Here is a 16,056-nt window from a genome sequence, read left to right as displayed (position 1 = left end):
TTAAAATGGCGATTGATGTATCTTCTTAATAGACTAACAACTAAACGATAAAATAGCTAACCGAAAAATATATCAGGCGTCTTTCAACTATCAGATTATATAAATGAACTGTAGCACTTGAATGAATTTTATTAATGAGTTCTTGTAAATACGGTTGAAAGCGTGGGTGAGTACCGCTGAAAACCGATCTTGGAAGCAGAGCTACATCATGATTACCCAAAATATAATGATGACGGATGATTTTGAGCGTTAAAGGAGTCTGCCCACTACACCGTTCCATACCATGACCGTGCTAAGAACTTGTCAGGCAAAAAAATATTCTCTGTATTAAAAAGGCGACAATGCTGGTCGGTAACGTCACGGGCTAGTGGGCATGGTCGCATACTTTTTAATACAGAGAATATTTTTTTGCCGGACACGTTCATAGCACGGTCATGGTATGGAACGGTGTAGTGGGCAGACGCCTTAAATCTATATTTGTAACGAGTAATTAGCGGGTCACGGTCATTTCTCTTAGTCGATGTCTATTCACGTAGTGATACCACCACCGCATTCCATAAATAACAGCTGTAATAAATTTATTAATTGCGTGAAATGTATTTTGAGGTTTATAAAGTGGATAGTGTAAATTCTTTCATAATTTACAGAATTAGAGCCTTAGACCATGTTTTATTAAAGTAGTAGTAGTAAAATCCAGGTATTCGTTTTCGACAAGTAATAAACGATTTCTATTGATATATTCGAGAGCTTTGCCAGCATTAACGCTTCTGTGGTGTTTTCACCCTTGGAGTAAACCCGTAATCTAAAAAAGGGGTAATATATTCATTCATCAATCAATCCAGTCAACCAATTTTATGCGACATAAAAACGTGCGAAAAAAATGTTGTTTTTTCCTTTTAAGTACTTACAAATAACATTGAAAAATCATAACATCAGCAAAAATACCACTAACGATACGTACTATATATTTTTAAAACAATTTCTTTCATTTTTGACAAAAGTTTTACGTATCATATGTGTAATCCTTGTCACAACCCCGATACTGACGAATACAACCATACCGCATTAGGAAAAAATATTTTAAGCGTGACGCTACGATTCAATGCTTCAATTAGCAGTAGAAATTAAATTAATTTACTTCACATAAAGTCTAATAACAACTTACAAGTTAACATCTTGGACGGAGATAATTAGTTCTGGGCAGAGAAAGCCAAAAGCTACCTACTGTTCAACTTAGATTGGTCTAGATACTAAGTAAAGGATGAAGACAAAACAAATGTACAACTTGTGGGTGCTCGCAGCTATTACACTAAGTATACCCTTGATATTACTTACTGAGTTTCCCAAATTAGGTTATTATTTGTATCCGTCTACCTACGCGTAAAAACTGGTCAGTGCGAGCTGGTCTCGCGATACTGAAGGACCCGCAACAATCGGCTGAAAAATAAATACAGTTTTTTTTTAAAGTATCATGCATACAGTTTTTATCACCGTACCGTTTTTAAATGATATTATTTAGTAGGTAAAACGGAATTTTTTTAGTAAGTCTGTCATCAGGCTTTATCTTATGTGGAGTGCAATAACAAATACTGAGAAAATAATCGTATTTAATTAGCAATCGTATTTAGGAAATAATTGTATTTAATTTTAGTAATATTAAATGATAGCCTCTAACAACAATACAAACTAGCAATATATGCTAGTTTATACAAAGGTAGATAAATGTAGTGAATGAAAATAATATTGAACCAGCATCTGAAAATGTGGCGAGTAATATTGAATAATTGATATTTTTGTAGAAAGGCCAGCCAAGGCTTTTGAATTATTCAGTAAATTTTCAATATAAACCAGGAACTAAAATCCAATTATTATATTTTTCATTCATTCGAATTTCGAACCTTTGCCCTGATCTTTAAAAACTAAATCCGTACACACTTTACTCCTTCTAGATTTGGATTTATTATCAAGATCACTATTTACTAGACAGATAACTGCCCAGTTGGATTCGGCACAATGTGTATTTTGTTCTTTTTTTACAACGATCACGCGTTCAGCAATCCTTGTGTCGCGTGACTTTCACATGCGCAATGACACCCAGACTCACTACAATATATTCGCGGTTTTCGTTTACAAATGTATTATCATCGTCATCAAAAGTCTCATTATATAAGGCTCTGCTGGTTACACGCCTCATTTACGCGCCAGTCTTCACGATCCCTTGCCCATCGCACCGACCCTCCATACACTGTTTTTACTCAAAACTATCAGAAGAAGAGTAATGTCTTGTAAAATAATATTGTGCAGGTACTATGGACGATACATGAAGCTGACGAGGCGTGGGCCACGTGGCCCGGCATGCCGTATGTGTGGTTCGCGAGCCACTGGCTGGCGATGTCTCACTCCTGCTACAACCCCATCATCTACTGCTACATGAACACTCGATATCGACGCGGGTTCAAACAGGTATTGTTATTTGACGTATTAACTACCCATACCAGAAATCTATAAGCGGAACGCAGTAGCTAGTAATACCTCGGATAAGGGACGGACATAATGGGGGTTTATAGTAAATCTAAATGCCTTTTCAGTTATAAATCCGACTGTAGTACGTCACTCTCTGACGTATAATCTGGGTTGGATTTACGAGTGTATTTTTTTTCAAGAAAGCTTTAGTCTACTCCGAAATTCTCTCTTTGTGAATTTTGATGCATTTTCGTGTAGACTTTTTGAATGAGAGTTTTTCATCTACAAATATAAAAACAAAGTATTTAGTGATGGAACGAACTCAAGCGTATTAATCGGTAGGTATTGTCTGACTCGTTTCGGACCCAACCGGAGTCAACTCGGTGGGGTCGCTAGACGATAATATAACTAGATTCGATTTAAACCGCATTGTAGAATTTATATCTGTCTTTTTAGCTGAAATAAATGTTGATGTTCGCCAATTTTGTAGCTACCTTCCTTTAAGGAAAATGGATTTGGATTTTATGTCATTAATTCTTGAGATGCTATTCAAGTACAACCCTTATTAGCGGATAAACCCACGGGGCATTGTAGTCGGCCACATAACCGCAATGTAAGACTAGGATCGTTCGGAGTAAGAGAGCGTTATCGGAATAAGTCATTACGCTACCTATTCCAGGCTATATTATTTCCAGGAAATGTACTTCAAAATATTGTACGACGTAAATCACTGATGGAAACTGCTCCATTTTTATAAGATAAGTTAAACTTATGCAGGCAGCATAAAAGTTATCTCTCTTGGTTTATGTCACTATTTTTAGGGTTGGGCAACCCAGTGAAAATGGAACCCTACTAGTGAGGTTCCCCTGATTTTCATTCATCATGTTGTAATTCGTTAATCGTGATCGAAATTTTTGCTGATAATGTATTTTTGTTGCCGCTAAAACAGCAAATAATGAAAGTAGTTCAGTGCTGTCATAAATTTGAGCTATGCCTATAGCCTTGATGAATGACCAAGTTTTGTTACCAACATTTCTTTCTTAAGTAAATTTGAGTAAAACCCTCAGTGTCCCAAGTTCCAGTCGTACTGCATCGGTGTTTATTTTATTTACTTGATTCATTCGTTCGGATTCACTAGAGACCTTTACTGCTTCGTAGCTTCCCTCGGTTCTATGGACTTCAATAACTTTATTCTGCAGCAAGAAGCATAAATTTTCATTTAAACTTCAGATTTAAACCGGGCTCTCATAGAAGTATCTTTTAATGCTCTTACTTTGGTATTTTATAATTTCAAGGAGTTATTCTGAGTTCTGAAGATTTTAAGAGATATTAATTATGTTGACTTCATTTCACATCTTCGAAAAAATACATAATTTTTGTTACCTTTTTTTCTTAAATGTACCTATGTACAACAACCTGTCAGATTTTAGTGCACTTGTACGCCTCTAACATGGCTTTACACACTTGAAAAATTCTCAAGTGTGCAACCGCACACCTTAAAATATTTCAAGAGGGACTCGTGAAATATTGGAATTTATGTGAGAAAACCACAATGTTTTCCCTCAATATTTTAGCTAGTGATATGATAATACCCATATTAATTCGAATATAATGACACCTGAATTTGTCTGAAAATACTCATCATCAAAAACTCTTCTAAAATAAAATTAAATATCTTCTTCTACTACTATGAAATTTGAAAGCTAAGATCAAGTGTTAGTATGCAGTAAATCGGTGCATTCACACGATCTGGGAGTTTGCGATCAATAAATAAACCACAAGCGCGCCGACTTGGATTCCCTCAAGACCATTTGTTTTCATTTTCCTTGTATTTAGTAGACTTTAGGCATGCTTAAATTGTGGAACTGTTTGGTTGGCGACATTCTCATTAATAACTATCATATTTAAAAGTGTAATAAACTTTTTGGTGTTAGGTTAGGTTAGGTTAGGAAGAGACAGTTAGTTAGAGAAAAAGATATCGATTCATACCACAATGTTGCACATGCTGAGTTTATGTTGTAAATTGGTCTAATTAAATAGTTATAATATTACTGACATTCTTTTGACACACGCTGTTTAACACATCTATGTATTTTCGTTTCGACATTATTTTGTTTGTTTATACCAGTGTTTATGCTCATCTCGTTAACGTACAGTAACATAAACTTGATATAATAAAAATCGAGGATACACTATGGCTGGTGCAGTAAAAAAATATGGGTGACTGAAATGTGATTTTTTTTATCTACATAATTATATAGTCTTCACTATCGTGACTAAACGCTCGCACTTGACCAATTTTAAACTACTTTCTTGTTAACACGTTGTAAACAGGTCATATTTTATTCTCTAAGTATATCATGCTTACGTTATCACCTTATACAAAATTAGCGTTTTCAGTATAGGAGCTTTTATATACGATATTAAAAAGACGACTGACAGTTTTATTGAACTTCAAATGTTAGTGACAGGAATACAATAAAGGTCTAACCTGTTCATACAATACGTCTCCCTGAAGCTACCAAAATGTACCTTTATAATAATTTCCATTATTTGCGAAGCCTTGAAGGCTCTTCACGCATATTTTGCGGTACTATCAATTTTGTTTCTTATTCAGCGTGATCATAACATATTTTGTTCTCTGATTTTTCTTCACGCATTCGGGCCTGTAAAATTTTATGACTGCTAATAGCAGTGTCAAGTATTTAACCTATACGACAAATAGTAAAGAACCATTATTTGAAAACAAAGCTCAGACTGTTAATAAATAGAAATATTAACTGAACTAATCATTATATTTCTAAACAGTTCATTCTGTGATATATCGTTTTAATTTGAACAATATTGTAAAATAGCAATAATTTATTCACATTTGAAAACTTCTAAGTATTGATGCAGAAATGATGAAAGATGTAGAGTTTTCCTTTGAACAATATTGCAACAAGGTGATTCATCATAATATATGTTACGTTACCCTTTTATATCCTAGACAACGTATGATGATAATGATGTGTCCTATTATAAGGTACTATGCAAAAGAAGGAGAATCTATGTGCATTGGCATGACGTTTATAATATTATTCACAATCTTTGGAAGTAATATGAAGCAAAAGCTGGTCTAGTAGCAACTATTTATAAAAGATCATTTAATTAAAGGAAAAGTATTTTTCTTTGGGATGTTGATTCATAATTATGGACTTATTGAGTTTCTTGCCGATTCTTCACCAGAGGAATGATATTTCTGATATTTGTATGTATATGATTTTTCTGGTAGAGTCAATAATACATATAAGTTTTAAAAGTACTTGCAAAATGCCTACTTGAAATTAAAACTTTTGATTCTAAATTAAATGAAGCAATGATTTACTTACACGTATTTACCTCGAAAGCAAAACTAGTCTCGTCTCGTCTCGACATGCGACCCGAGACAAGACTCTGGATTGAGAATGAGTCTGAATTAAGCACTCTGGTTGAGGCCAAACTTGTCGGACACTCCCGATAAAAACGAGCGAGTAAACCGTTGCATCATTTAATTAGAGAAAGCAATCGTCAATGTTAAACCCCGCCAGGACTTGTAGCGTAAGTTCCCGTCCACCTCTCACCTACATCACTACGCCAATCTTACTTAGTTTCTCGCGGTATAAAAATTCTGAAAGAAACTCAATTTATTTTCATATATCGCTTTGAACTTTATCCTGTTATGATTTATTCATTTTGGATAACTTACATCGTTACCGACGTGAAGGTCTGAGAACAGAGTGAACCTGATCTTCGTAAATACATTTATCTTTGAGTTGGCTCCCTCGATTTACAATTTTGTCAATTTATTATTTTGTATCTGCTTTAAACAGTCAAGTGAGACTAGTTTGGCTTGGACCATTTTCACTTGCACAAAATACATAATTATCAGATATTTCAAATTGTAAATGAAATAGAATTCTATGTTCTGCGTCTCTTTGTCTTTTTGTCCGCGTGTCCGTCCTTCTGTCACTACAAAGCTATGAAGCAATCATAATTAATGAGATACACCCATCTCTTTCAGCTTATTTTGGATTTGTTTTCTTTTTCATTTGTTTAACCCGCGTTTAATTGTGAACCTGTTTACCGTTGGTCAAGTACTTTACCGAACAAAAATGAAACCAAAACAGTTACTTTTCAAACGTAATTGTTATGCCTCTTGTTATTCTTGAAGAGAGTAGGGTAATTCAGGTGGTCTTTATAGGGTCTCCATATAAACCATAAATATAACCTTAACTACTATTGACCTATAATAAGTAAAAGCCATAAGGTTATCTTTTAGTAACTATTTATGATGGTAAGGACAAAAAGTTATTTACCGATCCCATGTTCACTTTACGGACGGAGTACAAACAAAACGTTTTTGTTCGCTACACCATAACAATGTTATGAATAGATTACGATCTCGCACAATGAATTGAAAAAGTTTCACAATTTTGGTTAAATAATCAGTTACAGCCATAACATTTCGAAACTCCAGTTAATACTTTTTATATAAATTTTGAGTTATCCCAACATTGCATTGGACCAAATAAAATAAACTTGGTCCGAGTACGGCAATGTTGTATTTATGAAGTCGATGTCTATATTAACGACGTTTTAATATACTTAGGCCCTTCAGAAAAGGTCAACAATACAAATCTTTATATGTCTGTCATACAAACCAAAATTAAATCTTAAACAAGCAATCTGTTAAGTGAATGCGTTCACATATTTTAGTAAAAGAAGGTCTCATTAAATTTTATGTTATACTCAATTTATAATATCGAGGCAATAATGATAAGCAATCAAATTTCACAAATACAGTATGATCCGCAAAATAAACGGATTAACGCGATCAAATCTTGAATACAACTGTACATACTCAAATTTAATGAGTATTGATATGTCATCTGGAAACAATAGTCGATAATCTTTATACATTTAGGTTTAAAGGGCAGCCTCTACCAGCACGTCTTAAAGTAATATAATTTCCCACGTTTTTAAGCACTAACTAACTTGCTTGTCGATTTTTGCAACTCAATTTTGAGACACTTCCTGATAAGCTAGCAAGCTGAAATTTTCAGGGTAGCATCCAACTTGAAGTCAACTATAAAAACGGCTGGACCGATTTTGATAAAATTAGAGTGGAGTGACATTTAAAACGAGGGTGTTTATTTTTTTATCTTTAATTTTACGGTTCTGGAAACGTAGATGTAGATGCAGGTCTCTATAACCTTTTGATGATGTTTGAAACGTGACTGTTAATTAATGATTGATACCTTATTATTCTGATTTCATCCACTAACTTCTGTTGCTGATTATATGTACATTGAATGACGTTTAACAGATATCTTTCTGTAGACTACAATTTGTTTCAGGCGTTTGGATGTCTTTTTCGGATACGCATGGACCCTTCGTCGCGACATCGGACGAGCATATGTGAAGGTGTACAAATGTCAGGTAAATTTACATTTAATATTCCATTTATTTATTTATATTTATACCCATCCAGCCAGGTCCATTTAGTAAGGCTACAAAACTTTTTATTTGAGAAGGGTATGTTTTACTGCAAAGGAATACCGAACGATTGACCTGAAATAAAAAGTTGTCAAACATAAAGGCGTCTTCAAACTAGCGTTTCTCTAACGTAGGCATTTCTCCGCAGTCAATTGTCAATTGTCATTGAATTGATCGCTACGCTAAAGGACGCAGAAATCATACAAGAATAGTCATAATCTCTCATTTAATCTGCAATTGAAGAATGTATTAATTATTATTTCTCATTGTATCGGTAACATTTGGCGTCCATAACTTTTAACCAACAAATAATGAAAATACGATCTCTACATTACATTAATCCAGGTAAACGTCTTTTTGTTTTCACTATGAAAAATATCCATTATTATGAGCTTAACATAAAAACCTCGAGTGTATCAAACTTGAGGCACATAAAAAACTTGACGTATGCGGCATTAGGCAGGCTCGGCGCACCTAAGGCAATATTATTGCTTTGTAAATCTTGTTTATATGTTTGGTAAAGCTCTTTCGTTTCTTTTGAAGATATATCTTTTAAAAGAATTACCGTTTTTTACGTATGGTCGTGAGATATTGAGTTACAAAAGTGTGTCTGTGATAAATTGTTTTTTTTTTCCACAGACAGATTATTATTTAAGCCCTTTACATATTGTTGTTTAAGCTCCCCTTTTGTGTGATAGATTTGGCTTTTACGTTTAGTTTAATTTTCGGCTTCTAAGGTACGTAAAAGTCAAAGAAATAATTGAAAGAGCTGACAACTACAAAACATAAACATCGTTACTAAAATTTTAGTCAGCATTTTAATCTTGCTGTTTCTGTAGGTCATTACGCTGGTTTGATATTCGTTGCTAGCTTAACCACCCAAAAAAGTTCGTAATAATTAAATTACTGTGATACTTTTGAACTATCTTTAAAACTATAACTACTTTCACGAAACAATACACTAAAACTCTGGTCTATTCCTAGTAAACAGTTGGTTACGCTTCTGTGGTCATAATTTTGATGTACAACCAAAGATCTGTTTTCTACATTATTTTGTTTGTACATCCTAAAGTTAAACACGGGTCCGTCATCACTTCCCTGCTACCAGTGAAAGAGATATCCCTCATGAATAAACAAGTTCTTAAATAAACTTTGCGAAGACAGATGCGAGTTGCTAAAGTTGAGTTTCTATCCATTGGAATTGAACTGAGATAAAACAAATGCGTCAGCAGATTTCAGGGACGGAGCGCCGTGATCCTTTAATACAGCATTTTATTATTCGAAGTCATTTGAATAACAATTCGCTGACAGCGACCGAAAAAACTTTGTTCTAGACCAGCAAGATATTTAAATAGTACCCGTGTGTGGTCATTCCATGACACATTGTGGAATTGCTAAAAAAAATTACATATTTCCTTGTACTACAACAACTATTGAAAGGATTTCGACGAAATTGCACAAAAAGTTTATACATGGGATCATTTTTAATTGGGCAACGGGCGGAGCCACTGGCAAAGGCTAGTTTAAATTAACGAGAATCCCATTAGCAGCGATGCATTAACACAAAACGCAACGCAACGTTCCAACGACGAAAAGCGACGCATAAGCACAAAGCAGAACTAACTAAGGTAACGAGTAATATTGCCGTCCAATATCTATGGCAATTTGTCTTTCATATAATTTCATATCGCGATTTTGATGCTACATTGTTATTGAAAGACAGGTGACCCACTGTGAGTTCATTTTCGCATGTATCGTAGCAAGTTTTTGCTTTGATAACGTACGAATTTTTTAATCTGAATTATTTTTGTCAAGTGGGAGGTTATTTATGTTATCCGCAAAACTCAGGTGATCGCAATTTAAATCGGAAAACGAAAACAATAAAAAAGTCGGAACAATTAATCCTTCAATTGAGAGAATTAAATGAATCGCTCATTCTAATCTCTTGCGTGCAGTTATACGTTTTCGGTTTGAACAATATCCTAAACAGTGTACTCAGCCGGCTTGGCCGATATTATGAAATTTACTTCTATTTTTCATGAGACCTTAATGTCACGTATAAAAGTGATATCAGGATTTTTTTTATAAAGTAGAGAATTCATGAACCGAAATAATATTTTGTTTAAAGATATTATTATTATATTTACGTCACGTTAAAATGTGATGTTAATTATTGCCGTACGTAATAAACTCACAATCAATCATTCATGCAGTTGGATGATTACTTTGGTAACTTTGTATTCGCTCGTAAGTTGAAAACCTGCTGATTACATGCATACATTGTGCGATTTTCCAGGAAATTATTCACTCAGTTTGACTGTTTTATCAAAAATCCGATCCTTTTCAAGCATCATACAAATTCCTTTTACAGGTGTTTACATAAATACATATATCATTTACATATCATATTCTTACTTCTTCTAAATATTGCATAGATTTCATTCTTAAATTAAAAAAAAAAACTGGCTCAGTGCGAGTTGCACACACTTAACCTCGATTTTGATTTACATTATTTGCAGTTATAGAGGCAAATAACCTAGCGCCAGACAGCGCAGCACTAGTCATAGGTTTCCATTTTTTCCCTTTGAGTACGGAACCCTAACAATCGCAAGTTTCACCAAGTCAGTGAAGCCACCTTGCTCCCTTAACACCACGTTAAGGTAGAGGCTTCTGAGAGTCTAGACTTCTTTGAGACGCTCCTCTAAGTAGACTGCTAAAGTACAAATATGCCCCCTCTTACCACCACATCTGAGACACACGCTTCTACGCACGACCCCGTCGCCGCATCGCACGTGAGCTCAGATTTAAAGACTTCGGTTATGTCCGGGAGTGGGTACGTTGTGTAGAATTATAGAACTATATACTTTGTATAGGTACTGAATTACTTAAATAGGATTTATAAATCGTAATTTTTTTTAAAGATATCAACCAGAAAAATTCAAAGCTTCAAAATATTCATGAATTAACTTAAAAATTTACATACATATCCAGGTTCTGACGTCATCTCAAAGGTTTGCTCACGCTAGTAAGAACAGAATGAACCAAACAGCAACACAACACAAGAGACCTAATTACTTTATTGACTTGTAATTCTAGCCTTTCCGTGGACTCCGTGCAGTTGTTTTTTTTTTTAAATATAATACGATTTATCTGGACTTTCCGCAAAATACAAGGTATTTGAAATTGAAACTACGCTGAGCGTGGTTACGTACTTTTTATAAAATCCGACTCGGGAAAACTTTTCACAACTTTTCTTTAAGTAACACTAAATTATGTACTTTAAATTATTTATGAAGTCCGTGATTGCATGATTTCTTTTTATATAAAAGACTTGGGAAATTAGTTTCATTTGAAACGAAACTGTTCAAGTCCGAGTCGAATGGATCAGTGACGTTTCACAGCAAAAGCTTTTACTCTTTGTACATTTATGCACAAATAATAAAGCAAAAACAAAGAGTGATGCAGTGCGTAAAGCCATTGATTTCGGAAAAGCTTTCAATTCCTGGCTTCCTTTGATACCTGTCAACAGAAGTACTCTCATACTATCCCATTTCGTGTTGTATGGATTTTTTACACTCCTTATTTGTCTATTGAAGCAGATATCGTATCGCGTTTCATCTTTCTAGGTCAAAAAATATTTAAGTAAGTCGAATAAAAAATATGTAATACGTATGTACAGTGCAGGTATAATTATTTAGCGTTTTACTTGGATATTTAGCAACATAAAAATAACAATGTCTTGGACTACCCATATGCAACGTGCAACTAACATAACCCAAGTACACACATTTACAGTTATTAAAACATATCGAAGAATAAAATGTAAGCACTTTATGCAATGAATATCAATAGCCTATAAGGGAAAGCAGATTTTTCCGTGTCTCGTATAATGCTTTGTGGTTGTATAGAGTCACGGCAGAGGACTTTACGGCAGAAAACATCATTGGTAGTATCAAAATACCATCGGCACTATATCGCGTCGCACCGGAAAACCTCTGAAACACGATTTAATATCATGCCACGGTTACACGATCACGATCCTGAAAGTAAAAAAGGGTCGCAGAGCAATTTGTTCCTGAAAAAGGCATGTAGGTCGTAAGTTATGTAGAGTTGCTGTTTGGCGCCAAATTACGTATTTTCAGTACTTTTTCTTAAACTGTTCTTATGAAACATGAGATGATTTGTTCCGAGTTCTAAAAACAGAAATCGTATCGGATATTTTACGATGCCGCTTTTAGGAGTATTTATTGGAAAAGTATGTTTAGTAATGGATCTTATTTCTGACAGTCGTTGGATTGTAGGAGTGTTAAGTAACATCTCGTAATGTTCCTCCCACGCTGTAATAATGTGTTTGACGTCGTAAAACCGGTATCATTGGAATCCTCGCCAGCTTTACACACATTGGGGTTTTTTTGGCCCTCTGTTGTGCTAAAACAAATTTCGCATTCTTTTGTCACCGATTTCAGGGACATTCCTTTACTTTTATTTATTTCTATTTTTTACCTGAGCCATATTTAATTTGTTCATATTTTTACCATTTCACGTGTAACGGTTCGTTCTTTTTGGACGCTGTTACCTAATAGGTAATATTACTTTCTTTTAAATTAAATTTCACTCATTCTTTCCAATTATTAAAACCATTAATTTGTTGTTTGTTTTATTAATGGTATCTGAGAATCTGTAAAGGGATCTGACTAACTTTTGCTAAATGTCATTAAAACTTTTGTGTAAATATTTAAATAAATAATTGAAAGCATTAAAGACAAGTCTCCTGGCCAATCAAAAGTGGTAGAAGTTTTACCTGAAAGGATTGAATAATTAATAGACGTTTCTCAATTTTGTTTCACAACTCAATCCTGAGTGTTTGATTACTGTCTTACTTCTCTTAATTACAATACTCATTCATGCAATACACAAATCGTTTGTGATTTTAAGGCGTGAATAGAAGGGTCGGTTATAGGTGACTATAATATAACTGAGGTCTTCGAAATGAATGTCTCAAAGAGGAGCTCACAACTAACCTACACCTGCACAAGTTCAATGTTAAGCTACGCTCGAAACGGTCGATTCGTCGATGGGTAACCATTTATGTCATGACGAGTTCCGCATTCCATGTTTAGGTACGTTAAATTGCTGGTCTAATTACGTAGTAGTAGGGTAGTTAAAAGCTAGAAAGCCTGACAACTAGTTTTACTAAGGGGTATCGTGTTGTCCAGATAGCTAGGTTGAGGAGGTCAGATAGGCAGTCGCTCCTCGCAAAACACTGGTACTCATCTGCAACCCAAACAAAGTTAGGATAAGGCTAGGATGATCTTAGCTAATTTTAGGTAGTGATGGTTATTCTCTGTTCATAAATGTATCACATAATTTTTTAAACATACCCCATACATCAGTCAATATAATATATACCTACAAGCAATTAATCAACAAGAACAAGCATAAAAGTGCAATGTTAACTTGTTTCTAAGTTAACACTATAGTGCCCTTTAGTGTTTAAGATTAAATTCTACGAACAGCGATGCTTTGAAAAATACGCTTTGAAATGAGCCATTTGTTTTAATTGCCAGGTTCCCACTTCATGGAATAGTTTAAATTATTAATATTATAAAACCGTTAAGCGGTTTTGGAATTGTTTAAGAACCGTTTACTCGCGTATTAATGGGGATCGCCGACTCAACCGAAGTCCTAAATCATGAGCTTACGGACCGGTGTCACAAGTTGACCGATCTTCATAAATACGCGTGGATAAACCATTCGTAACGAGTCAGTGTATAGTGTTTGAAAGGTTTTATTACTGAATTGTTGGAGCATGCCATTATATCCTGAATTACATCACTAGTCAATGATAACAATACGACTTTTTCACACGATCTAGTTGACTAAAATATGCAACATTGCAATTAAATCAAATCACATTTTTTTAACGGAAAAGTGTCCCTCATTTTACTTTTACGATAAATTCGTAACAGTTTAAATCGATACTGGCATTAAAACTCGATAACTTTGTTTTTTCTTTGTGCAGAGATTGTCGGTGTGAATGGCATCGCTCGTCGCGGTACAAACAGCAGCTGTCTGAGTAGGATGCAACGTGGCCCTACTTGTTCATCATGCACTTCTATAAGAAGGGGTGGTCTGAATGCTCCCCGGGCAAGCATGCTCACTCCGCCCGTGCGCGCGCTTTCAGTCTCACGGTCACATGTCAACTAAAAACTGAAATAATCTCGTTTAAAGAAGTGGTACACTTACACAATTTAAGAGCGTTCTAAAAACCATAGAACCTCCTTCGGTTGTTTGAAAGGACCGCCATTGCGAACATTGTACCTGGACCTAAGTACAGATAGCAACTAAATTCTATGAACCCTACCATGTTTGATACAAAGTATTTCATACACAAACATTCTGTTGTAAACTTGTTGAACACAAATCAAATATTTTTTCCGTCCGTAAATCCAAGGTTTTTCACCGAATTTCGTTGCGGATCGTACTTTGTTTTACTTTTCTTTGTTGCTACAAAATGACATTTTATAAAGTTATATTTTGGTATTGTATATTTTTGAAGATTTTCTTTTTTTGAATTGCTTATATTCATAATGAAACACAATCAATTACCTATATGTGTAAGTGCACCATGAGACTTAAAGTCAAAATAAGGTGAAAAGCTCGTTATTCCAACAGAATACATATTCGACTTGCATAAATGACTGGACATTGAAATTGTTGAATCGATTATAATATTTAGTTATAAGTTGTAAAATGGACTTAAATCTCTTGACTATAATTATGTAAATAACTTTTTAATTAAGGCTAAAAGCCAAAGATTTTTTAAGGAGCGAATTAGTAAGAGAATGTGTGTATTAATGTAGATATGATCACGTAAAACAAAAATGCATTTATCTTTTCCCTTTTGTGTACCGTATTCTATGTAAATCTTGTGTAAGTTAAATTAAAGTATGTGTATGATTATATTTCGATGTTTATTTCGTTCCTAACTTGACTCTACAACCTTACAGTCTTGTAAGAAGCGAATTACTAAGAAAACAGGTATGAATTATTGTATACTTATTTCTATTTATTACTAAAATACTAAACACATATAAGTTGAAAGGTAAGTAAAAACATTTATTAAATAAAAACTCTTATTTGATTTGCATAATAAATAGCTATTAAGCCTTCTACTCTTACTAAAGTCATCTTAAATCTTATGGATATTCATCAAAAATTGCCAAAAATACTTTCGAGTAACTAATCTTTCAAAGAAAAAAAACATAACCAAAACGTCTTAAACAAACCCATCCGTTCGAGAGTTACCTATGATAGTGGGGTCAGACACAGGTCACATCTGTCGTTTTTGCGTCTAGGATTAAACAATTTTAGAGAACATAATACATAGCTACTGACATTTCTCAACACTTCACATTATCTTCATTTTGACTGGCGTGGTGGTGTAGCGGAGATTGACCTTGACTGCTATACAGGACGTCGTGGGTTCGAGTCCCACCCCAAACAAATATTCGTGTGTTAACGTGCTTATTACGTAAACAAATGTTACTAAGCACGATCATTTGTTCTGTGTCGGGGTGTAATTTTTCTATAGTATTATGTTAGTTTGTTCATCAGTCGTCTAGGACTCATAATGCAAGCTGTACTTTGTTGTGGAATATTATTACCATTATGCTATAGTAAACAAATCGTTACCAGTTAATTCGCCAATCAAATTCCGCCTGTTTAAGGTCTGTATTCATTATCTAAAGCTAACACTGCAAATTCAATTTTCTGAGATCTTTGTCAAAAATTGCCTTGCACATAACAATATAGTCAGAGCGTAACAGAAAAAGTGAGAGGAGGCTGGAATAAAGAAAAACTAAAATGTTTACACAACTTACTAAACCATGTGTTTCCACTGAAAATAATAATCCAAATCAAAATCTTCTACCGTGTTGTGTAAACAAACAGCATTTTCCGAGGTGAAAACTATTTGAATATTCGAACATTATTTTGGCAAAGGAGCAAATATATTTTTAACGTAATATGCACTTTAATATCAACTTGTATACAGCACATTTTTGCATTTATAAA

At 34.3% G+C, this 16,056-nt stretch overlaps 1 protein-coding gene across 2 annotated transcripts in view; it reads left to right on the top strand.

Annotated features, from left to right (window-relative positions):
- The window catches only part of LOC113500484 (RYamide receptor-like), an 80,846-nt gene extending 66,357 nt beyond the window's left edge, over window positions 1-14,489 (top strand). For both annotated transcript variants that reach the window (XM_026881303.1, XM_026881304.1), the window contains 3 exons: window positions 2,305-2,463; window positions 7,842-7,923; window positions 14,003-14,489. In XM_026881303.1, the coding sequence (XP_026737104.1) occupies window positions 2,305-2,463; window positions 7,842-7,923; window positions 14,003-14,187 (426 nt within the window). In that variant the 3' untranslated portion in view covers window positions 14,188-14,489. The remainder of the gene's footprint in view (window positions 1-2,304; window positions 2,464-7,841; window positions 7,924-14,002) is intronic.
- Window positions 14,490-16,056: the final 1,567 nt, after the last annotated feature.

The sequence above is a fragment of the Trichoplusia ni genome, chromosome 14 (assembly GCF_003590095.1).
Source record: "Trichoplusia ni isolate ovarian cell line Hi5 chromosome 14, tn1, whole genome shotgun sequence".
NCBI lineage: Eukaryota > Metazoa > Arthropoda > Insecta > Lepidoptera > Noctuidae > Trichoplusia > Trichoplusia ni.
The sequence above is the reverse complement of the archived record's forward strand: the minus strand, read 5'-3'. Positions and strand labels throughout refer to the sequence as shown.